Source organism: Sinohyriopsis cumingii, unplaced genomic scaffold, assembly GCF_028554795.1.
Source record: "Sinohyriopsis cumingii isolate HCF-2022 unplaced genomic scaffold, ASM2855479v2 utg003021l, whole genome shotgun sequence".
Taxonomy (NCBI): domain Eukaryota; kingdom Metazoa; phylum Mollusca; class Bivalvia; order Unionida; family Unionidae; genus Sinohyriopsis; species Sinohyriopsis cumingii.
Genome location: NW_028316369.1, coordinates 75,090 through 101,020, shown reverse-complemented (window position 1 = coordinate 101,020; position 25,931 = coordinate 75,090). Strand labels below are relative to the sequence as shown.

At 35.5% G+C, this 25,931-nt stretch overlaps 1 protein-coding gene across 2 annotated transcripts; it reads left to right on the top strand.

Moving 5' to 3' along the window:
- The first annotated feature begins 295 nt into the window (after nt 1-295).
- On the top strand, nt 296-24,322 carry LOC149769923 (uncharacterized). Of its 2 annotated transcripts, XM_089949655.1 has the most exons (7): nt 296-652; nt 1,855-1,932; nt 3,790-3,867; nt 5,676-5,750; nt 18,936-19,031; nt 19,931-20,719; nt 21,149-24,322. In XM_089949655.1, exons 1-7 carry the CDS (start codon nt 400-402, stop codon nt 21,346-21,348), a joined length of 1,569 nt encoding a protein of 522 aa, XP_089805781.1. In that variant the 5' UTR covers nt 296-399; the 3' UTR covers nt 21,349-24,322. The 2 variants fall into 2 exon arrangements, with proteins under 2 accessions (XP_089805781.1, XP_089805782.1); XM_089949656.1 differs by lacking the exon at nt 3,790-3,867 and having other exon boundaries at nt 297-652.
- The last annotated feature ends 1,609 nt before the right edge of the window (nt 24,323-25,931 follow it).

Here is a 25,931-nt window from a genome sequence, read left to right as displayed (position 1 = left end):
GCATTATATTTTGAGTTGAAATTTTATTTTGGTCTTTCTTCTATGAAATTCTGACATAACGTTATGTATACTCATGTTTTTGTCATTTTTATTTCTATCAAAGGACCTCGATAAGTGAATTATTGCTTAGTTAAGCAATAATACAATATGTTTACAAGCAACCCTTAACCAGAGTATCATAATGGTCATTCACTCAATCAGAACGATGAGAGACATATACGATTCAGAATACGATAATGTTAAAGTCAACAGATCTTTGAAATTTTTTACAGGCTGTCACACTTATTACTCTTTAAACAAACATTCGGTTGCAGATATTATTTGTTATAATACCTTGAATTTTATGTTGTAGGTACGGTGATACGTGTACAAGACGGTGCATCGTTGATTGTTCAGTTTATGTGTAACAAAACGAATATATCTTCAATTAAAATTGAGATGATCGATCCTACACATCTTCTTATTGCAATCTATGACGTGAAACAGGCAAACTGTTCAGAGTATCTGTATACGGATCGAATAGAAAACTGTGTATTGAATGAAAACATTTTTTCTTTAACGTTGCAAAAAGTATCATGGTTAGACATTGGCACGTATGTTACCTGGGATGATAAGGGATTTCTTTTGGATTCAATACATCTCGCCCTTCAAGGTAAATGTGTCTTGCAAATTATATGATGCACCTATTAACTCTTTGCTCGAAGAATATCACATAGTACAAGTTCATTTGATACATTTTCCATGACAATTATAGTGGTAAAATTTATAAAGTGTTAGTTAATTGTAAGAGATTAACGACATTATAATAGTATTTTAAATGTTTTGATGGGTGTTTGATATTCAGTGAGTCAATATGTAAATAAATAAATAATTAAAAAATCTATTGTTAAAAACTAGGCGATAAGAAAGATGTGAAATTAGTTTTATGCAGAGGAAGAAGGTCTTTGAGATATTTGAGTACATTTTTTAATTTACTAGTGTCCGGTTCATAAGCAATTGGTATATATATATATATATATATATATATATATATATATATATATATATATATATATATATATATATATATATATATATATATATATATATATATATATATATATATATATATATATATATATATATATATATATAAAATCTCGTTTTAATTTTGTATTCGCATATATTTGTCCCTCTACCGTTTTGTTTAGTTATGTATTTTTCTTCAGGTATTTTCTTAGCTTTTAAAAGAGATCATTTAATTTGTAAGAAAAAATGAATGAGTTTTGTCTTGGCTTTTTCATAGGGTTATGTCCCTTATGTGATTTACACTTGACTGCTTGTTAATTAAGATATTTGGAACAAAGTAGGATCGTTTCAGATGTGTTGTGTCTATACTAAGTGGTATGTTATTTAATTTGTACAATAATAAACAAGTCTGTATGCAGTATTCCTTTATATTCTTTAAATTCTCTCATGATTGGCAATGATGCGATGGGTTGTGGTACATCTCTTTACCATACAAACAGTTCGATTGAAAATTACTTCCACCATCACCCCTTTTACAACGAAAAATTTAAACACGGACTGTCTTGATTATTACACGCAGTCAAATCTAAATCATGTAAGGGTCATAATCCTATGAAAAAAATCAAAGGAAAACTCATTCAGTTTTTTTCTTGCAAACTAATTTATATTAAAATTTGATTTAGGGATTCTAATTTATTTCAACAAATGAGGTGATACCTGTAAAAAAAGACGCAAACAAAACGATAAATGAACATGATCATTGTACTAAATACCCGAGTTAGAGTGGATCTTTCAGGAATTCTTTTTTCCCCATTAGTATAATTCTTTAATTTTATTTTCGCTTAGAAGACACCACAACATCAAACCTGGAAACTACAAAAGGGTATGTCACTGTACCGTCTACTGCAAATGCAAAACAAGATGGTAAGTATTGAAGTTGAAACGAAAATTAGTGTCTTGAACATTTGTTTTTCTAACTGTTCATTTAAAGAAAAGAACATAACGCCTTAAAACAAATAGGTAAAGAACTATAAACATAGAAAGAACTCAAAACGGGCACAAATTAATGTAATTACAATACAACAAAGACCTTTATTGCATATTTTTCAAACATGATCATTTATATCTTCATTATACTGGTTGAAATGTTGTAATCTTTAACATAAACGTTTATCTCTTAAGTTATCTATATTATCATCCACTGCATTATGATTATTCTGAGCAACTTGATAGCTAAGTCTCCATTTTGAGAAATGTGGAATGCCCATTAATAAATTGTTCAGTTTATGTGTAACAAAACGAATATATCTTCGATTAAAATTGAGATGATCAAGCCTACACGTTTTCTTATTGCAATCTATGACGTGAAACAGGCAAACTGTCCAGAGTATCTGTATACGAGTCCAGTAGAAATCTGTGTATTGAATGTAAACAGTATTTCTTTAACGTTGCAAAACGTATCATGGTTAGACAAGGGCACGTATGTTGCCTGGGATGACAATAGATTCCTTTTGGATTCAATAGACCTCGACATTCAATGTAAATTTGGCTTGCAGATGAAATGAACCATGTATTAACTCTTTGCTCGAAGAATGTCACATAGTACAAGATCATTTGATACACTTTCCATGACAATTATAGTGGTAAAATGAGTAAAGTGTTAATTATTATAAGAGATTAACAACATTATAACACTATTGTAAGTGTTTTGATGGGTGTTTGATATTCAGTGAGTCAATATGTAAATAAATAAATAATTAAAAAAATCTATTGTTAAAAACTAGGCGATAAGAAAGATATGAAATTAGTTTTATGCAGCAGAAGAAGCTCTATGAGTTATTTGAGTACATTTTTTAAATTTTTTAGTGTCCAGCTCACTATCAATTGGTATGTATATATATATGTATATATGTATATATATATATATATATATATATATATATATATATATATATATATATATATATATATATATATATATATATATATATATATATATATATATATATATATATATATATATATATATATATATATATATATATATATATATATATATAATCTCGTTTTAATTTTGTATTCGCGTATATTTGTCCCTTTGTCGTTTTGTTTAGTTATGTATTTTTCTACAGATATTTTCTTAGCTGTTGAAAGAGATCATTTAATTTGTAAGAAATAATGAATGAGTTTTGTCTTGGCTTTTTCATAGGGTTATGTCCCTTATGTGATTTACACTTGACTGCTTGTTAATTAAGATATTTGGAACAAAGTAGGATCGTTTCAGATGTGTTGTGTCTATACTAAGTGGTATGTTATTTAATTTGTACAATGATAAACAAGTCTGTGTGCAGTATTCTCTTATATTCTTTAAATTCTCTCATGATTGGCAAATATGCAATAGGTTGTGGTACATTTCTTTACCATACAAACAGTTCGATTGAAAATTACTTCCACCATCACCCCTTTTACAACGAAAAATTTAAACACGGACTGTCTTGATTATTACACGCAGTCAAATCTAAATCATGTAAGGGTCATAATCCTATGAAAAAAATCAAAGGAAAACTCATTCAGTTTTTTTCTTGCAAACTAAATTATTTTAAAATTTGATTTAGAGATTCTGATTTATTTCAACAACTGAGGTGATGCCTGTAAAAAATACACAAACAAACAAAACGATAAATGAACATGATCGTTGTACTAAATACCCGAGTTAGAGTGGATCTTTCAGGAATTCTTTTTTCCCCATTAGTATAATTCTTTAATTTTATTTTCGCTTAGAAGACACCACAACATCAAACCTGGAAACTACAAAAGGGTATGTCACTGTACCGTCTACTGCAAATGCAAAACAAGATGGTAAGTATTGAAGTTGAAACGAAAATTAGTGTCTTGAACATTTGTTTTTCTAACTGTTCATTTAAAGAAAAGAACATAACGCCTTAAAACAAATAGTTAGAGAACTATGAATATAGAAAGAACTCAAAACGGGCAAAAATTAAAGTAATTACAATACAACAAGACCATTATTGCATATTTTTCAAACATGATCATTTATATCTTCATTATACTGTTTGAAATGTTGTAATCTTTAACATAAACGTTTATCTCTTAAGTTATCTATATGATCATCCACTGCATTATGATTATTCTGATCAACTTGATAGCTAAGTCTCCATTTTGAGAAATGTGCAATGCCCATTCATAAATTGTTTAGTATATGTGTAACAAAACGAACATATCTTCGATTAAAATTGAGATGATCGATCCTACACATCTTCCTATTGCAATCTATGACGTGAAACAGGCAAACTGTTCAGGGTATCTGTGTACGAGTGGAATAGAAAGCTGTGTATTGAATGTAAACAGTTTTTCTTTAACGTTGCAAAAAGTATCATGGTTAGACAAGGGCAACTATGCTGCCTGGGATGACAATGGATTCCTTTTGGATTCAACAGATCTCAACGTTCAATGTAAATTTGTCTTGCAAATGAAATGGACCAAGTATTAACTCTTTGCTCGACGAATATCACATAGTACATGATCATTTGATACATTTTCCATGACAATTATACTGGTAAAATGTATAAAGTGTTAATTATTATAAGAAATTAACGGCATTATAACAGTACTTTAATTTGTTTGATGGGTGTTTGATGTTCAGTGAGTCAATATGTAAATAAATAATTAAAAAATCTATTGTTCAAAACTAGGCGATAAGAAAGATATGAAATTAGTTCTATGCAGAGGAAGAAGCTCTTTGAGATATTTGAGTACATTTTTTAAATTTATTAGTGTCCAGCTCACTATCAATTGGTATATATATATATATATATATATATATATATATATATATATATATATATATATATATATATATATATATATATATATAAAATCTCGTTTTAATTTTGTATTCGCGTATATTTGTCCCTTTGTCGTTTTGTTTAGTTATGTATTTTTCTACAGATATTTTCTTAGCTGTTGAAAGAGATCATTTAATTTGTAAGAAAAAATGAATGAGTTTTGTATTGGCTTTTTCATAGGGTTATGTCCCTTATGTGAATTACACTTGACTGCTTGTTAATTAAGATATTTGGATCAAATTAGGTTCATTTCAGATGTGTTGCATCTATACTAAGTGCTGTTATTTAATTTGTACAATAATAACCAAGTCTGTATGCAGTATTCTCTTATATTCTGTAAAGTCTCTCATGATTGGCCAATATGCGATTGTTCGGGTATATTTCTTACTATACAAACAGTTCGATTTAAAAGTACTTCCGCTATCACTCGCGTGTCAAAAAAAGGTTAAAAACGGACTGTTTTGAGTATTACAAGCAGTCAAATCTAATTCACGTTAAGTGTCATAATCGTAGGAAAAAATCAAAGAAGAAGCATCATTCAGTTTGTTTCTGGCAAACTAAATGTGTTAAAATTTGATTCAGAGATTCTTATTTCTTTCAACAACTGAGATGATACCTGTAAAAAATACACAACGAAACAAAACTATAACGGGACCAAGCAATTTGGATGAACAGAAAAAATATAATTTCAACGCTTTTGTGGAAGTGATAAGATTGCTAATGACCTGAGTTAGAGTGAATCTTTTAGGAAATCTTTTTTCTTGATCCATATAATTCTTTCATTTTATTTTCTCTTCGAAGACACCACAACATCAAACCTGGAGAATGCGAAAGGGTATATCACTCTATCGTCTACGGCAAATGCAAAAGAAAATGGTAAGTAGTGAAATTAAAAAGCAAATTAGTGTCTTAAACATTTGTTTATCTAACTCTGCATGTAAACGAAAATGAAGTAACGACTTAAAACAAATAATTAAACAAATATAAATGAAGAAAAAAACTCAAAATGGGCAAAATTTAATGAAATTAAAATACAACGAAGTCCTTTATTGCATATTTTGCAAACATGATTATTTGTCAGTTGTATAGAGGGGCGGTATAGGGTCTGTCGAAATCACAGTCAAAAATGTGTCGCAAAACTATGGGGTCTATGGGACTTTGACATAGTTGGGTCTGTATAGGGTCAAGGGGAATTTAACATAGGGAAAATGGATTGAGCCTGTATAGGGTCAGTAGGATTGGAACAGGGGTGACTCCACGGCAAGTGGCTGACTTCAATCGGGACCAAAGAGCGGGAAAAAGCCTAGAACGTTTGGCGGGACATAGACATATATAACACATACAACATACAACATACATATATAGAATATCAATCCATCACACAAAGAACTATTCAACCGACTAAAATATTTTTAGGGTAGAAAGCAAATTTTTTTCTAGGCATATCAGTGTCCCTTAAAATTGCATTTTGGTTCTTCTTCTGTTTTCTCCCCTTCTGTTTTCTCCCCTTCTTCCACCATCTCCTCACTCTGTCTATTAACCCCTTCTTCGTTTCTTTCTCTGGCATTCAGTCAGAATGTCCTATGGATATAAAAATTTCCTGCACCTTGATCCAGTTTTGATTCAGTCTTTCAAAGTCCTCTTTTTCTTTCTGTTTTCTTTGTCCTTTCTCTCCTTTGAACAGTTATCTTTTATTTTCTTCACTTCCTCTTTCAATACATTTCTCAGCATTTCTTCAGCTTTCTTTAATTGGTTTAATCCCCATTTCACAAAAGACCAATCTGTCAACTTTTCTATATGCTTTAAAACACACATGACTTTCATCACACCATCAAGTGCCTCGTTTACTGTTTCCAACTCTAATATACCTAGGGTGAATGAAGCCTCTTAAACTCTTCACTTCCTCGTCTATCATGTATTTAATCAGATCTCTCGCTACTTTCGGACTGGTCACAAAGTCTAGGCTACCTAGATACTTCCATTCATATGCAAGCCTTTCCACTACACAAGCCAGCCAATACCATCTCTCTTTTAGGTTGTTAAACAAATCCATTTTCCAGACGTGTTGACCAGTCAACGCTGGGTAGCCAGACTGATTGACTGACTAATTGGATTTAAGTGGTTTTTCGTACATATGCACATGTACCGCTGATTTCTACCAGCAATGGATGTTAATTAATTACTCCTGAGGGACGGAGTTAGTTCCACATATCTCAGGCATTTATGTGCTCACAGAGCACAATTTAATTTAGCCTTCTGGCCGTGGGACTAAATGTCTCTAACGACCTGAATGAAGGACTTTCATGAGTGGGAATGGACCCAACACACACTCATGTTTAAATATGTCATTTTAGTCTGGTATCTACTTAGCCAGGAGTCTACCAAAGCAGTATGTGACGCCCGTAGCGATTGGTCGCTACTATAACGTCACATCGGGACACCTTTGTCTGGAGGGGTGGAAATGGTTCCACATCTCCGTCACGGTACAGGAAGTCCTGGAGAGGGAAGGGAGGAGAGGTACACGGTAGCAGGCGAAAACGCACATAGCCCTATCATGTGTTCATATAAACACGTTTTTCCTGCCTTTCCTGCCTATGACCTAGACAGCCCTCCTAGTAAGCCGGTCCTGCTCGCTCTGTGTCCATTGCCTGAATGGAATGGAATGAACGGAATGGCATTATAGCTATTCCATGATGATGATATTTGATTAGCGTCGCTTGCGTGCATAGTGCATGCGCGACGATTTAAATTTCGCAATAGCGGACTAAATTAATTTTTCTAGGTGGATGGAAAAAGAGCCTCATCCCCCAACGCTTTAATGCATACAAAGTGTATTACATAGTTGTGTGGGATTTCGGGATAATGTAATCCCACGGGACAAACGACGAGTGGGAATAGGAGCACCCAATCTCGGCGTTTTTAATCTGTCTCAGTTGCTTTGCTTATTGGGTGAATTCCACACCACATATAGCGCTACCTCAGTTATTCCTACGACGGCTATGATTTAAATACTTCAAGCACGGACGGGAAGGAAAACACCCCTTACACTCAATTCACATATAATCTACTATCCACATTCGATTCAAGACCACTGAAGGGAGTTGACCGTTAACCAGACGTTCGGACTTCCGGACTTTAAATTTCGTTATACCCGTCTAGGCGCGCTCTTGTCTAGATGGATGGTTGTTTGCCTGAAGTTGTGCACTTTTTTTTTAACCGCCAAATCCTGCAGATATACACGCAATACACAAGAAAGGGAGACGAACAAAGCCGACTATAGCCGCTATCTTCAATAAAGGAAAACCAGCCAAGCAGCCTGCCTAGCAGCCCGCTCAGCAGTTAGATAGGATATATAACACCTTGCTTTATTTAATTCATACATAGAAGGTAGGAATATTATTAAGCCTGCGGGCAATCAAAACCTCTGTGCTATTATCATACTCTCTTTTCCTAAAACTAAAACTCCAACTAAACCATTTCTGGTAATTTACCGACTATTTTTTCAAACAGGATCTAGGAATCATACTAGAATGCCCTGGATTGGATCCGCACTCGATTAAGCACCATAACCGCTGTGCGATTTTCAATTAGAAGAAATAACCCCGGCAAATTACACTCTTCTTTCGATATAACGCATAACCCACTCTAGCTGTTAGCACCATTCCGAAAACAGGCACTGGGAACCAAACTAGTACATGCCTAGACAGAATCCTTACAAAGTACAAGCTGATGTAATTTTGCAAGATTTTCTGTCAAAGGATATCAAACAGCCTTACTTCGCCTTTCTCTACACTAACAACATACCCGTAATTAACCCTCAATCTCTAATCGCTTCACAATTAGTCAACAAAAAATGCATAAAGGAAAGAAACGTTAAAAATTACAAAGAGAGCAAATTACGAAAAAAAAATGACAACCCACAATGCCTCATCCACTAAAACTCCAGTAAATCCGACAAACATAGGAAAACTAAATCTATTTCATAACCCACACAAAAAACAGAGATTTCACGAGTTGCCATTCACTTTCTCCACTCCAGATTTTGCATTAATTAAAGAACAAGCGGAAAAATTGAACCCGGATTCACCAATACTATTCCATCTTTTTGACAAAACTGTGGGGGAGGAAGTATTGGATGCATCCTTGCCTGTAGAGTTCAAAGAACTCATGAAAACTCAATCCCCCCCCCAAAAAAAATCACCCGCCCCCAATTACATAACACCGGCGCTATCACCAAGGAACAAACCCATACCAATTAGCATTGAAAACTCCGGTATGGAGAGGAAATAACACAAGGGAGAACTCTTCTTACGATAGGAAACCTATAACCACACAGGTAAACAATGGCAGCGCTGTAACAGCGCCTAGAGGCTCAACCCCAACAAAGAAGCTAATCCAGGACAAAGTAAATGACCGATATACCACAATGGTCAAACCCCAGGGCCATCCAAACCATTAACGGAGCAAGACCTGATATATGACAATTGCACTAATGAAGATCATATCAAACAAATATACCACACTACATCTGGCATTTAAACAAAGAACAACAAAGGGACATGGAAGGGAAGGGACGGGAAAAGGCTCTCATAACGAAAACAAAAAATTAGTGGTCAAGAAATCAACACAAAAACCCGAACCTTGGAAAAATACTTCCCAACCCCCTAGCATGCTAATACTCACAAATGGAAAGAAAACCATTAAACAGCCCCACACCAACCCACCGATTATCACAACAAACCCCCCTCAGGCAAAACCAAACAATAAACCAAACAAATTTCACCCGTTGGAACTCACTCTATTTATAAAAATATCCCTCATCAAGATTGTTAAATTTAACCACAAGTAGCATCGCAGGAGCACTTCAAAGAGTAAAAACAGGGCAATTTAGGATTATCAGACCAAAAACAGGATATATTATAATCCATTGCAATAATGAATCGCAAATGGCCAAACTCTTAGAAATAGAGACAATCAACAAAATTCCAGTAATTATCGAAACACACCATAAAGCCAAAAACAAGCAAAACAATCATTCCAGAGGCAATTAAACAAAAACAAACCACTTAGAAATCCACAAAGCAACCCAAAATCCCAACAACACCTAAACCCAGTTCTAACCCACTTTCATACAAAGCAATCCTTAAACTGAACGGTAGAATTACAGAATTAAATAATGAACAGATAACAACACAAGTTAAGTTAGGTGGGTCACCCATCAACATGGCATTTAGGCTTAGGGACTATAAAGGGCAGGAAACGGACACAGTAGTGCTAGAGTCCCAACTCCCACTTAAATCACCGATAAGACTGCACCCCTATGGGATACGATACCGTATCGAACCATTCATAAATAAACCAAGGCTGTGCAGCAACTGCCAACACTGGGGTCCAAATGTAAATTCAAAAAAAAAACCTGTAAACAATGCGGGGGGAACCATCAGGGGAAATGTAACAGAATCCATCCTAAATGCACTAGTTGTAGAGGCCAACACTTACCTCAATCATTAGAATGCCCTCATGCAATCAGAGAAAAACAAATTACTGAACACATGAATGCAAATAACCTCCCTTATTATATGGCAAAAAAGGAAATTTTGCAATATCAAACCGCCCACAATATAAACATTAATACCACTAAACCAAAAACATCAAAAACACTAATCCCACCTAAAACTAAAAGCAACCCACAAATTAGTAAAACTAAACAAACCCAACATTCAGAAAAGTTAAACCTCAACCACAGTGCAGGACAGGAAACCGTAACAAATAACCCAATTAAGGAAATATGGACAGTACTCCTAAACAACCCGATAGTACCTGAAATCAAAATAGGACAAATAATGACTGAAATTGAAAAAATCCTGTCCAGAAAATAATCAGCACGCCAACAATCAACCAGCAAATAACCCACACCAATATAACTATCTACAGTAGAAATATAATAATATGGCAATGGAACGGTAGAGGGCTGTCAGGAAACATAGATGAACTCAGAATTAAATTACAAAACCTGACTGTAAAACCTGATATAATCTGTATACAAGAGACTAAAATCACTAATAACATCATGTCTCTACCAGAAATTCAGGGATGCGCCCCAGGTTTTTTTCAAAATAGGATTAAAGGGCAAGGTGGAGGTTTAGCAACCTATATTAACAATAACCTACCTAACGTAATCCCCGTCCCCATCTTATCTATGCCCAACAACAAATACTTAGTAGAAATACAATTCCTGATAATTAACATAGGCCAAAACAATATACAGATTTTTAACCTCTATGACCCAGGTGGTAGCTCCAAGGACGCAAACCTTAACACATATAAATTAATTAATCAAAACACGCGAGTTTATCAAATAGTTATTTGCGGAGACTTTAATGCACATAATGAGCTATAGGGAAGCAATCGAACAGATAAACGAGGCAATCCTCAACAACGGCACCAAAACTCGATTAAATCCCGAGGAAGGATCACTCTCTGTTATCGATCTCACCATATGCTCTCCAATAATCTGACAGGTGGCCGCATGGGAGGTGGATCAAACCGATACTATTGGAAGCGACCACTTTCTATTAAAAACCACCCTTCAAATAACCGTTCAAGTAAACCCGCTTAAAAGCAAACCTAAATGGAAATATGAAAAAACTAACTGGGGCACATATAAATCACACCTAAACCAAGTAAACACAAAATAAATTGAAAATGAAAATATAGACATCTACTACGAAAACCTTATCAACACCATTAATCAAGCAGCTACTATTAGCATACCAAAAACTAGCTGTATCCCAACCAAACAGCCGGTACCATGGTGGAATGAACATTGCAAAATAGCGCATAGGGAGAAAAAGCACGCCCTTAACAAATTTGGAAAAACAGGAAACTCTGTAGACTTTAGCGACTATAAAAACAGAGAAAGGAATCTCAAACACATCATCAAACAAGCTAAGGAAACAACATGGCAAGAATATTGCTCCAGCATGGACATCAAAGCTAGCACTAATCAAGTCCGGGACAAAATTAGAGCAATAAGAGGGAAGAAAACCTGCACGGCCTCAAAGATACCTGGCGCTAACTCTAACCAGGAAAAAGCTAACAAATTAGTAACCTACGTCTCTGAAATGAGTAACAACTCCAATCATACCAAACCCTTCCAGCAACATAGATCCAAAGTAGAACAAGTACACACAAACTTATCTCTAGACCTAGTACTTAAAGACGATGGGACCTAGCACTAAGGTCCAAAAAGGATACATCACCTGGAGAGGACCAAATTGGATACATAATGTACAAAAACCTACCAAATAATATTAAACAAACCACACTCAAATAAATAAACAAAATATGGTCAACAGGCATACTACCAAAAAATGGAACACTGTCGTACTTATTCCCATCCTAAAACCTAATAAAGATCCCAATAACATTAGCTCCTACAGACCCATCTCACTAACAAACAATATATGCAAAATCATGGAAACTATAATTACCAACAGACTGAAACGTCACCTAGTAAAAAATAAACTGATATCGGAAAACCAATGCGGATTCAGAAACAAAAGATCCACTAAGGATCAGCTTATACGATTAGAAAGAGCGACAAAAATTGCATTCAACTCAAAAAGAAAATCAGATAGGAATCTCATAGCGGTATTTATTGACTTAGAAAAAGCATTCGATCTAGTATGGACGAAAGGCTTACTAGCCAAATTAAACCACTACAACATAACAGGCCGAATGTTCAAATTCATTGAAAACTTCTTGAAAGACCGCAAAAGAATAACCAGAGTAGGGGAAACTTACTCCGAGCTACACCCCTTGGAAAACGGAACTCCGCAAGAAAGTGTAATCAGTCCCACTCTGTTCAACCATATGATCAATGATCTCGACAAAAACCTGGCATCCAACCTAATTGAAATCTCACAATTTGTGGACGACAGTGGACTATGGAGAGCAGAAAACCCCTCCAACCACAAAATAATGAAATACAAACCAGTCTTAACAACATAGGGAGATGGGCTGATAAATGGGGATTTAAAATATCTCATGATAAAACAGTAGCGGTAATATTCACTCCCAAGCGTAAAATAAACCTGTACTGCCCTAAATTCACTATACAAAATCATGAAATAAAATATGTCAAAGTCACACGATTCCTGGGTATGTATTATGACGAATATCTTAACTGGGGACAACATATAAATGAAGTAGCAAGAAGGTGTAATAAGAATCTCCACCTCCTAAAAAACCTAAAAGGTTCTAACTTGGGATCCAACCAGAAAACGCTATTAGCACTTTACAGGGCACTAATTCGATCCGAACTTGACTATGGCTGTCAAATATATAACTCAGCACCTAAACGACACCTTAAAAAACTCGACTCTATACAAAGAAAGGCCCTCATAACCATCACTGGGGCACTCCCCTCAACATCACTGGCAGAACTGCAGGTAATAACAGGAGAACTCCCACTCCATCTCAGAAGGCAAGAACTAATTCTGAGATACGCAACCAGACTATCATCCCACTCTGGTAGCCACCCCACAAAAAATAGCAATAAACAAGTGCAATAAACCATTCAGCACCAAACTTAAACACCTAATCTCTACAGGACAAATAGTGCATGAACTTACAGAGCAACTTCCCACAAAAAGCATACAATCAGAAACGAACAAATTCGTAGATGTGGCACCTTGGACAACCGAAGAACCTAAAGTTAACATCTCAAATCGCCAAATATGGCAACAAAAACGAACAAGAACACCAATCGCACACAATTACTCTAGAAGAAGTCCATTCGAAATACCCAAACTACCTCAAAATTTACACTGATGGATCACAAATAACAGAGCCACCAAAAACAGCAGCTGCATTTGTCATTCCAGAACTAAACATCAAAATAGGAAATAGACTACCAGATCACTGCTCAATATTCACTGCAGAATTCTGGGCCATAAAGGAATCACTCAAATGGATAGAAAAAAATAACTCTCCCAGAACTGTCACCATTAGTGACTCGCTCAGCGTCATTTCATTGATACTCAGCAATAATACTAAATTTAGAGAAAACTACCTAAATCAAATCAACCTCACATTAAAAAAATTAAGCAACAACCATCGACACATAGAATTCATGTGGACCCCGTCCCACATCAACATCCCAGGAAACGACCTAGCTGATCAAACAACCAAACAAAAACTGAATGAAACCAATTACGTACCACCAGACTACAGTGTAAGTGAAATATATAGCCTTATCACGGCACTAATAAATAGAAAATGGCAGGAAAACTGGAATGACAACAAAAAAAGTAGAAAACTATATAACATCATAAAAGAAGTAAGCAGAAATACGATACCAACTTTAGCTAAATACGAAGAACAAATGAAAATAAATAGAATTCTATCAGGACAAACTAAGCTGGCTAGCAGCTATGGAAAATATATACGACCCAAGCCACACAACACGAACTGCTATCACTGTCAGGTCCCAGAAGACTTACCACACATTTTCAACGTAGGTCGTAAGCATAAAAAAGATAGGGAGTTATTCAAAATTGAATAAAAAATATAAAAAAAAATAGGATCCCCAGACACATACTCAGAAATCCTAAACAAGGCCAACCCTAACCTTAACAATGCCTATACAAATATAATATCCTACTTACGAAAAACAGGTTTAGACAAAAAATATAATAGCTAACAATCAACATATCAATAAAAGGTAAAATAGGGTAAACCCAATAGGGACCAACCAGATTGGATGTCCTTGAAACCTCTTAGAAGGTTCGATTAATCGACAAGGAATAAAACCTGGCTCAATAATAAAGCAGACCAATTAACCTCAAATAGGGTACAATGAAAACATGAAAAGTCAAAATCCATTTAGCTAACCATAAACTTACAAATAAATAGCAAAATAAATATATTATAACTAAAACAAAAATAATAAGCTTACAATTAGGAAAACTCAATAAGGACCAACCAGATAGCATGTCCTTGACTCCTCTTAGAAGGACCGATCAATCAACAAGGATGACTATCTGGGATAAAATCTGACCAATTAGCCACAGATAGAGCATAATATAACATTTTAATATCTTTAATAAAAATAAATAAAAAAATAAAATAAAACAATAATTAAAATTAAAAAATAATAATTAAAAAATTATTATCTTAAAAGATATGGACCAGCCAAACAATCAATCTCTCTCCTCCTATCATAGCACTCTATAACAACATCCAAAAAATAACAAACGTAACTACTCCAAACAACTAACACCACCACCTAGGTTACAGCACCATTAAAGTACGTTTTATTATCAACACCCCAAATTAATACGTATTAGGTGGTGAAAAAGCCAAACCATCAAGGCCATCCACATCACAAGATATGACCCAAGTCTAATTATATAAGGTAGTCTAAGAGCCCAAAGACTATCAGGCCCGGCAGCACAAGGCTGCAAATTAAATCGAACTAGGCAGAAGGACCCCAAATTAGTACACATAAGGTAGTCTAAAAACCCAAGACTATCAGGCCCGGCAGCATAAGGCTGCAAACTAAATAGAATCAGGAACCAGGACCACAAAACAACCGATTAACAATAACCACTGCGCTCTTATCAGCAAAAAGTGGACAAAACATCCAATATCAGCAGGGCCGCCACATCAAGTGGCAACTCTTACAACCATAGCTGTCAACCTATACTCTAATAACCTTATTCTAACCAACTCTGTACAAAACAGCACAGAGGTTTTTATTCAAAATTAAGGCGGAATTTAGACCATGGATACCCGGATGTCTAAGCACCACCATCCTGTGCCATTGGCTTCCTCCCGGACTGCAGCCTGACCTCCTTTGCCACGAACAGACACCAATACGTGCAGTGCACGCCTAACAAGCAGCAATGCGACCATAGGATGGGACCATTCCCCCTAGATACATATCATATCATAGCAACTGAAAACTGAGTGTGTGTTGGGTCCAATCCCACTCATTCTGGCCCTACACTCAGATCGACAGGCACACAATAGTACCTCGATCTGTCGGCCCAATTAATAGTACTCCGTGAGTACAGTAAAGCCTGGGGAGGTGGCTCCAATTCCTTCCCCCAGGAGTAATTAAAAAGATGCCTCTGGCATCAGCAACCAGTGGTACATGTTCTATATGAACGAACACCACTATAATTCAATTGACTTGACTTACCAGAAGGGAAGGAAAACTATTATATACTATCCGCAAACTCCAAATCTACTATCCACATACGGAAAGAAGAAAAAACTTATATACTGTCCACAAACACCAAAATATGCTATCCACACGCGGGAGGAGAACAACACCTAAAATATAAATATCCACAAAGACGTACGCGCACGCATACAAACACAATTATATTATCCACACAGAAGGGAAAGGAAAAACCCAATACTATCCACACAAACGTACGCGTACTCATACAAACAGACACTATACTATCCACACAAACGTACGCGCACTGGAACAAACACACACTCTACTATCCACACAAACGTATGCACACTCATGCAAACACACACTCTACTCTACTATCCACACAAAGGTACACGCGCTCATACACATACACACACACTATCATATCAGTAAAGGAGTGAGTGTTTCTAATCACAATACTTCACACTCATACAAAATGGCAAATTTAATAGTCTGCTTTCAAGATATTTGGGTAGCTTTGAGAAGGGCTGTTTCTTTTAACTCCAAATACACCTTTCTTAATGCTTTAACCTCCAAGGCCGGGCACCACAGGCAAAACACCGACTCCAGTCGTTGTCCCAGTTGATTGTTGTGGTTGGACGCGCAAACGGGACTTGAGTGGCTTCACTATTCCACTCCTCTGTTTAAGGGGTAGTGAAGACTTTTTACCTTTATCCTATACCGTACTCGTGGATGCTGTGGCCTTCTTATTTAATTTTCATTGTATTCCGTGTGGGGGATAACTGCTCTTGGTACTGGGGGTAGTGGATGGTGTGGCTGTTGTGGCTGTGGCTGTAGCTGACGTGGGTGTGGTAGTGCTGCTATTGCCTGTGGAGGTATACTGACCATTGGCTTCACCTCACACGGAGGTATTATCTTCAGACGAGGAAGGATCTCTCTCTTCTTTTCCTTCTTGTCTTCTTTCTTCTTTTTTCCTCCTCCTCTTCTAGCCTAACTCTTTCCTGAATTGTCTCTATAGTCAGCTTGTCCAGAAGCGCCTGGCATATTTCAGGCGCATCTGGAGTTCCAAAAGCTTGGTGAGTCTGCCCATTTTCTTTCAGCTGATGAATCAACGATGGTAGCCAGACTGATGAATGTTTTCGATCTATATTTGTGAAGGGCGGACGTGAAAGAAAACAAACTCGTACGGTTCATATGATCACCCCAAAAACATGGAACGCGCGGACCTAAAATAAACATTCACTCACTTTTTCTTTACAAACACTAACTACAAACATAAACACAGACTATCTGACAAGCTAGAGAAACAAAGTGCTTATAGACACACCTCTATCTTTACATAAAACATAGAAACCAATTAATTATATACACACTTCCATTGGCAAATTAACTAGGATGTATTTTTTTATAGAGAATTTGGGTAGCTCAGATAAGAGTTATTTCTTGTGGACGGGGAATGATAGCAATCTTTTATCGTCTAAGATTGTCCCAGTCTGACGACAGGCTTTCCCACATGATATGGTCTGCTTCTTCGGAAAGAGAATGAGAAATCTTTCGTGTCTACACGGCAGTCAACAAATCCTCTGTCTTGTTGCTGTTGTTGTTGTTGTTGCTGCTGTGTATATTTTCTCTGCTCTTTCTCCCTCTGAAGTATGTAATTCTCCGACCACTTTTTTTTGCTCTTTCTTGATTTTCTCTTTGAAGACCTCTCCTATCAGGTATTCGACCACTTTCAACATTAGGATAGTCCCTATCTCTTCCGGTTTGGGTATCATTTTCTTTCCCTTTTTAGCCAGAGAGTGGTGTGCACTTTTTTTAGGGGACATCTTTGGGGGTTCAGGACCGCAAAACACTAATCCCCATTCTTTATCGTAAATATTTGTTATGCTGGAATGCGTCGCCACTGATTGTCTTTACGTCGTATGAACTTGATGACGGCATCGCACGTCGTGGAGGGGTTCGCAACGGACTAAATTGGGACAGTTCTTGTTTAGCGAATCCAGTAAACTCTGTAACATACCCGATTTCTCTTGGACTTTGATTTTGGGGGCAGGTCCTTCGTGAGCAGGTGATAATGCAGCTGAAGAGGAGGAAGGTATTTCTAAACATCCCTCACATTTCGATCCACAATGCTTATTCGGCTGTCATACAAGGCTGTGCAATTAGTAAAGACAACTTTTCATTCACCTTTAAGGACGTATCATGGTTAAAAGGGACCATAATTGCTGCCTATAATGGCAGTAAGGTTCTTTTGGATTCGATATTTATTGATATTCAAGGTTTAAACCTGGAAACTAGAAATGAGTATCAGACATCATCAATTTTGGCAATATTCAGCCATGACCCACCAAGATCCAACAGTAGGTAGGAATACAAAAGTTAAAATTATGGAATAGAATAATACTTTTAATCTCAGATTTGCATTTGAAATACAACAATGTATACAACTTAAGGGACCTATTATGTTCAATACTATTAAATGGAATGTATCGTTTCAATGTTGTTTTCTTGTTCAAAAATGAATCGCTACATCGATTCTTAGAATGAATTTTTCACTTTTGAAATGAATGTATATCGTGTCTCCAAAGTGCATCTTCTGTATGTAATGCATTCTATTTTATTCATTAAAGATAAAACTCTTTGTTTTGGGACAGCCATGTAATATGTGTAGATCATTTATTCAAGCAGCGTTTGGTGCTACTCACATACACATAAATGAACATACAAGTGCATGTGTGTGTGTGTGTGTGTGTGTTTGAATGCCTATATGCACGTTCGTAGTAAAAAAGGTTTTTAACCTATTGCATTTATCGATCTCTATTAGTCTATTTGCAATACCAGCATACGTTATATTTATTGCCTTTCAGACAAGTCAACATTGCTTCTAGTGTCTGCGGTAGTTGTTGTAATTGTGGCGGCTTGCCTGGCCATGATTGCCCTCAGAAAGATTCGACATGGGACAGGTACAAATTTGTATTAATAATGATATATCTTGTTTCTAAAATGCTTATGGAAAAAACAAGAGTGTTGAAATATGTTTGCAATTATTGCTACGACCCTGCAATAGTAACACAGAGTACTGGAGAATCTTTCCTAAAATTGGTAAACGCTAACGATGTGTTGAATACAAACCCCAAGCTGGATAACAATAAATAAAATATAAAGATCAAAATCAGTCTTGTGAAAATACGTCCAGTAGATTTTCAGCTTTACAATACGTGATACTTTCAATAGAAACAAGTAAGAATCAAAACAAAAGAAACCAAACTGAGATTTATGCCATAACACATGTCCATTCATTGTTACGGTTATAAATCTGAAATTGAATGTATGTTGCAAAACATATATAAAATTGTCCATTTTTCCAACGTCACGTTTGAAAAAATTAATAGCAAACATTTCAAGTAAATTTCACAGATATCTACTTCCCGCTTTTGAGAGGCCATGACGCATGGTTTGATTATGAAAACCCACGTCTTTCTTTTTCTACGATACTGCATGTAAATGAATTAGTCCGTATATGGTTGATTGATTGACCATTTGACTAGTGTTTAACGTCACTTGATTACATGCTAGATTATATTGTGCAGAAGAAATTGGAGCAATATGTCCTTGCAATAAATAAAACATGGCGACCGAGAATAAAATAAATTAATGAAAGTATTTTATTAAAAAATAAATAAAATATTTGGTTATATTTCAAAGGATGGCTGATTAAAATAAAACTTTTACATTAGAAAATACATAAACAGCAAAATATGTCTTGAAATCGGCGTTGCCGATAGGCCAGTTCTTAAGCCCAATATTTGAGGCTTTGGAGAAAAAAATGATTTTTAACTTTTAACCTTTTCATCCTTTGCAGTACCAAATACCGAGAGTAAACATATCACATATAGAAATAGAGAAGAACCTACCGCTAACAGTTCTCAAAATTTGTACCAGAACGTCCAGGAAGCGATTCCTCCTGAAGAAACCAGAATGGTTTCGGAGGAAAACAACGATGCGGATTATCTGATCGATAAGTCGAGCAATAAAGGCCAGGTCAAAGTCAGGCTAAATAAAGAAAATATTTACCATAGAAGATTTGACTACGCAGGCTCCTCCCCGAGAATAACACGCAACTTTCAGATAAATTCTATTGCTCATGTATATGACTATATTCATGAAAACCATGATCACTGTTTGTCATATAAATCAAATCTGCGTTCAAGTCCGAATTCGACAGAAAGCATCGCAGAACCTTGTTTTCAATACGATTACGTGGTTCAGCATAGTTTTATGACTTTACGGCCACCAGCACCGGACCCCGTTGTAACCAGGAAGACCAGGGATCGAGGTACAAGGGCTGATTCCATATCGTGGTATCAACGATTAAATATAAAATCAGCATCCAGAGTAGATCCATTAACATTATACAAAATAAGGTCCAGAGAAAGTAATTGCACAGTATCCAGCGCAGAGCCAGGAAGCCGTGATTTTATCAACCAATTAGGTCCTTCAAGATATTTCGAGTTAGAAGGTATTCGGGCAACGGACACCACTATGAATTCGCCAGGTTGGTTAACATATGGTGGAGGTCCAGACTGGAGGAAGGTTGAGAGCGTGAACTCAAGCAACTTTGTTCCACGATCAGAGTTTTCGGAGCTTCGAGGTATGGCATTTGTATTCACTGACTCCCTATTACTTTAAGAACTAATGAGTGTACCATTTTGCTCCATACCAGTAAGAATAGGATATTTTAGCTCTAAATTAATATATAACGATGTTTACAAATGATGTAAACCTGCTAATTGCGAATATATATATATATATATATATATATATATATATATATATATATATATATATATATATATATATATATATATATATATATATATATATATATATATATATATATATGGAACAGACAGATCAGATGTCTTTTTGTTGAGTCTAATTATTTCTACTAAATCCTAGATATTTGTTAAACGAAATATTACTAAAGTAAGAGACAGTTTCTATATAGAAACTTTAGACATTTTAATTATTGTGTCCTAATTCTTACATTTTATTCACAGTTTGTTTTGTTTTGCTTCAGCCAAATCGAAAAGCGGAAGAGTTGCCCAGTTTTGGAACTATGATTATCCTCGAAGTTATTTTGACCATCCCTCTGCCATGGATAGAAGACATCGAAGGAGTCAGTCACTTGGTGATATGATGGCTATAGCAAATGTCCGTTGGTCGAAGAGAAAATCAGCCAGGTCTTGTAATATGACAGATTGTTACGATTCCCTTTAGACATTGATCGTATCATCTTTAAGAGAAACAAAGAAGGGAAAAAGAAGGAAGAGGGCAAAGGATCATATCTGATCGTGAATAGCATTCGGTTTCTTATTTTTATGGACTAGAAAGAAAGAAAGAACGAATCAATTACAGAAAAGAAATGCAAAAACCCCTTAAGACATTTGTTAAGACAAAGTTGTTGTGCACACGGAAAGAAAAGTTTGTTCTGCTGTTAGTTTAGCAATATAAAGAACTTAATTTCTTTGTCAAAATATTAAATGCTCATGGGAGTGGGCCATAGCAAGCTTGAACTGTAGGAAACATTGTCCCGATCATTGGAAAAACGCATCACACCAAGTTTAATTTTTAAATCTATTAATTAAAAAAAAGTTATGTTAATAAAAAAGACGTAAGTTTATTTAAGCAAAATACAAAATAAAGAACATGATCCGGGAAATGGCGCACCGCCCTCATCTACTATCCCCTACTTGGAGGTTCAGTCGATTATGTTTAGAAATCACCTTTTGATCTCGGATTAATCTTGCACGGTGAACATTACAGGGAAGACGTTGCTTTTAAATCTATAATTTAGCTGAGAGTAGAGCATTTATCTTTTTTGCATAATTAGATTCATCCAATAATTATTTAACTCAGCGTGAAACATGCAGGAGTTTTATGTTTTCATTATGATGTAGATATTTTTCTTGCTCCTATAGAAAACTGTCGATCGTATCAGAGATGGAACTTCTTGTCTCTTTTTCAAATGTTACATTTTATGTATGTATGTATGTATGTATGTATGTATGTATGTATGGATGCATGCATGCATGCATGCATGCATGCATGCATGCATGTATGTATGTATGTATGTATGTATGTATGTATGTATGTATGTATGTATGTATGTATGTATGTATGTATGTATGTATGTATGTCTTCAGTCTGAAATCTAGTTGCAATATATGATAGTAGTCACAGCAGAATATAAATATGTACCCCCACATCTTTGTATAACCTGCCAATTGAAGACTTCCCTTGTGTTCCTATAATTGCTATATCGCTCCATAGTTCTTGTTTGGATGGGAAAAATTCAGGAAATTTAAACGACGACCTATTAATCGAACTTGATTTCTAATAATACTACTGGATCTATTATTAAAGTCACGTGAAAAAAGATTTATTAACCCTTATTTACAAGATATGTTTATTTCTGGTGCATTTTACAATGTGTTGGTGACAAATACATTTAATTTGGAACACATATTGAAGAAGTTTCTTTGCGATCAACTTTTTCGATTATTTTTGCAAATTAAAAAGATTTCCATGAGCACACCCAAATCTTTCTTTGCAGAAGAAACTTTATTTTGAGCGAGATATTATAGTTATCCTTCGGATACATTGCCCGATCACATTAAATTATCGATATGAGCTTTCTACCACCAGATCCAGTCCTAGTAAAGGACGCAATTAATCTTTTCTGTCTATATCATATAGACAAAGGGCAATAACTCGTTGCCCACTAGATCCTCTTGCCTCAACTGTTTAAAGCTTGGCATCCTTACAAAGACATTGTACGAGACACATCCCGTCAATCCAAGCCAAATTTGTACTCAGTGCAAACCAGTCATATATGATTTTGGATATTGTTGGATCAATATTCATTCCTCAAAAGATCGTATATATTTATGTTTGAATTTTGCGAATATTTCGTCAAATAATTCACTTTCTCTGGCTTGTTAAATGTTGGACCACGTGGTACAACAGGCTATCGTTGTTGCATATTAAAATCCACTATTTCACGCACATAGCCTATTGCCCGCTCACTTATTAACGGATGGTGTTTAAACGAACTTTTAACACGCTGCATCGTTATAATTTATGCATTTGTGTGGGTTTTATTTTATCTTCTCATTTTAGTTAAACCTATCATCGAAATGTGATAAATGCTATTAGTTCAAGGCCATGAGAAAAAACGTATGCGTCGTAAATTGCGTGTACAAAATGTACTTAGTGGCATGCAGTGTATGCGCCATATAGTCTGAAATAAGTAATTACTATAGAGTATAGGGACAGTTCCCCATTTTTAAGCAGCATAGGTGGCGTAAATCCCCCTCTCCCATATCCGACTATGGCCGGCGGGCTAGTAATTTCGGGACCATGAGGTTTTGACAGATCCAACGGATCCATCCTCTTCTCTCAGGAACCCACCAGGATCTTCCAACTAGTTGAGCTGGCCGTCCAGACTGTCCAGCCTCTCCAGCTGTCTTAATCAGGGTATCTTACTGAAATATCAGTCCGTCTAGCCAAACTCTCGGCTTCATCATTTTACAATAATGGAGATGTCAGTGATATATTTGTCAGTACTAACATGTTACGGCTATTTACAGTTACAATTACGGGGATCTTAGTGACAGATCTGTTCACCTCGCCTAACGTTATTTTACGCAAACATATTTTGAAGTTAGTGATTCATCCGACAGTGCAACCGTGTTTGGTACTGGCAACCACAAGGCAGCATTCTGAACGGCAGGTAACCGTGCCGACCATATTCCCGGCAATCCAGCTGTACATACCGGCATGACAATATTGTTTGCCAGAGCATGATTTTCCGATATTCACTGCTTAACAATTGTTTGTTTGTTGTTTAAATGTGTGTTTGTTTTTACACACACACACACACACATACACACACAGATATATATATATATATATATATATATATATATATATATATATATATATCTTTGAAAAGTGCAAATGTTTCTCTGCACGAAATTGTCAAATATATATTATTTAAACTATCGATCATTTATTTATGTATGCGTGCATGCCTTTGGATGATAAATATTGCATTTGTGTTACGTTATCTTAAAATAGGCGTAGACTTGCAGACTTGCATGTAATCAGACGAATTTTCAAATGTTTTCTGCCTAGTGTCATATACAGCATTTAACGTTGCTTCTCTGAACAATAAAATGTCACAAAATTATTCTGTGTTTTTTCTTTAATGCCAAATTTTTCAACAATATAATATCATTGGAATAATTGTTTAATGAGGATACATTTCAGGGAAATTAATAGAATTCATAGATCAGTTAAAAATCGTTGTTTGCAAAAAGATTAAAATAATTTTAATGTCCATTTTCTACAATAAATTTCTCAGAATCAACGACATTACCAAATGTAGACATGCATACTCAATACTTATATTGATGTTCTATCAAAAGAACGATACAAAGTTAACTCTACATTTACTTGTCAAAATTTCGACCTTTGTTTTATTCATATTCAAACCTCGTTATCATCCAGCTACAGACTAAACCAAAAATTACAGTAGCACTGTGTAGTAATTTGAATATTCGCAATTAATGCACAACATCTAAATTCAGTTTGATTCCGTCTCATTCTCTGTTCTTGGCAAATCTTGTGCATTGCCCATCGACGAAAATATTGATTAACTAAAAGACATTATCTGGCATATCAGGACATTAAAGCACATAAGTAATTGTAGCAAACTACCTTGCTCCGAGACACGCTACCTCAGTCATGGCAGGGTGAAAACATCGACCATTCTGATAGATTATAAGACATGCACACAGAACAATGACCCTACGCGGCTCCAACGCAGATTTCGAGTAAACCGAAATCAAACTTTGTCATCATTACAACTAATACAGTTTAAACTTTGTGTAGTTTGGTTAAATGTTACTATGACAAAATGTTTATAAGATATATCTAGAGTAAAGTTGAGATAGTTTCATGTATATGTCGTCAAAACAATGCTTTGGACACAGTAGTGTTTAAGATTGACAATGCTCTATGCCAGTCTATTCTCTCCATACTTCCTGCCATATCTAAGATGCATTGTTTGCTTTAAAACGAGTTGCCTCCTGTATGTAATGGTTTCACTGGTCAATGGTCAAACGTGACATGATGAATGCATTGGGTTGAGGGACATTGCATTATTATTATGTTTTACGGAAGTTTACTTGGTGATGGTTAGAATCAGCAACACATCAAACTGAGATCCACGAAGTGAGCAAGGAAAACTCTCCAACTGCAATACAACAGGAACAACAACAACAACAACATCAAAAGATACCAGTACAAATGAAACAACAACAACCAAAACAACCAAATAAGGAACAAGAGGGGTCGCAAACTTCAAAACAGGAAAAGAAACAGAACGGACAAAAACAGACACAACACCAACAGCAAAAACAACAGGAAGAGAATTAGAAACAAGAACGACGGAAACAAAAACAAGAATTACAACAACAGCAGCAAGAACAAGAGGAGGAGCGATGAAAAGAACAACTACAGCAACAGCAGCAAGAAAAGGAGCAACAAAAAACAACAAAAAGAACTTCTACAACAACATCAACAACAAAAGGAGAAACAAGAGACTGAGAGAAAAAAAACAACAAAAAACAAATTAAAAAAAAATGAAAACACAAAGCACCAACAAGGATAACAACAACAATAGACCAACAGCATCAACAACAACAACAACAAAAGAAAGTAACAGGAATACAGAAACAAAAAGACATTAGCCAAGAAAACAAAGAGAAGAATCCAAAAAACAAACATAGCTGACC

What these genes read in the sequence shown, in the direction of transcription:
- LOC149769923 (XM_089949655.1), top strand. Translation starts at nt 400, where the DNA reads ATGTGTAACAAAACGAATATATCTTCAATTAAAATTGAGATGATCGAT. An exon ending in TGCAAATGCAAAACAAGATG is followed by an intron (nt 1,933 to 3,789) that starts GTAAGTATTGAA and finishes ATTTTCGCTTAG; the next exon opens with AAGACACCACAACATCAAAC. An exon ending in GGCAAATGCAAAAGAAAATG is followed by an intron (nt 5,751 to 18,935) that starts GTAAGTAGTGAA and finishes ATTGCCTTTCAG; the next exon opens with ACAAGTCAACATTGCTTCTA.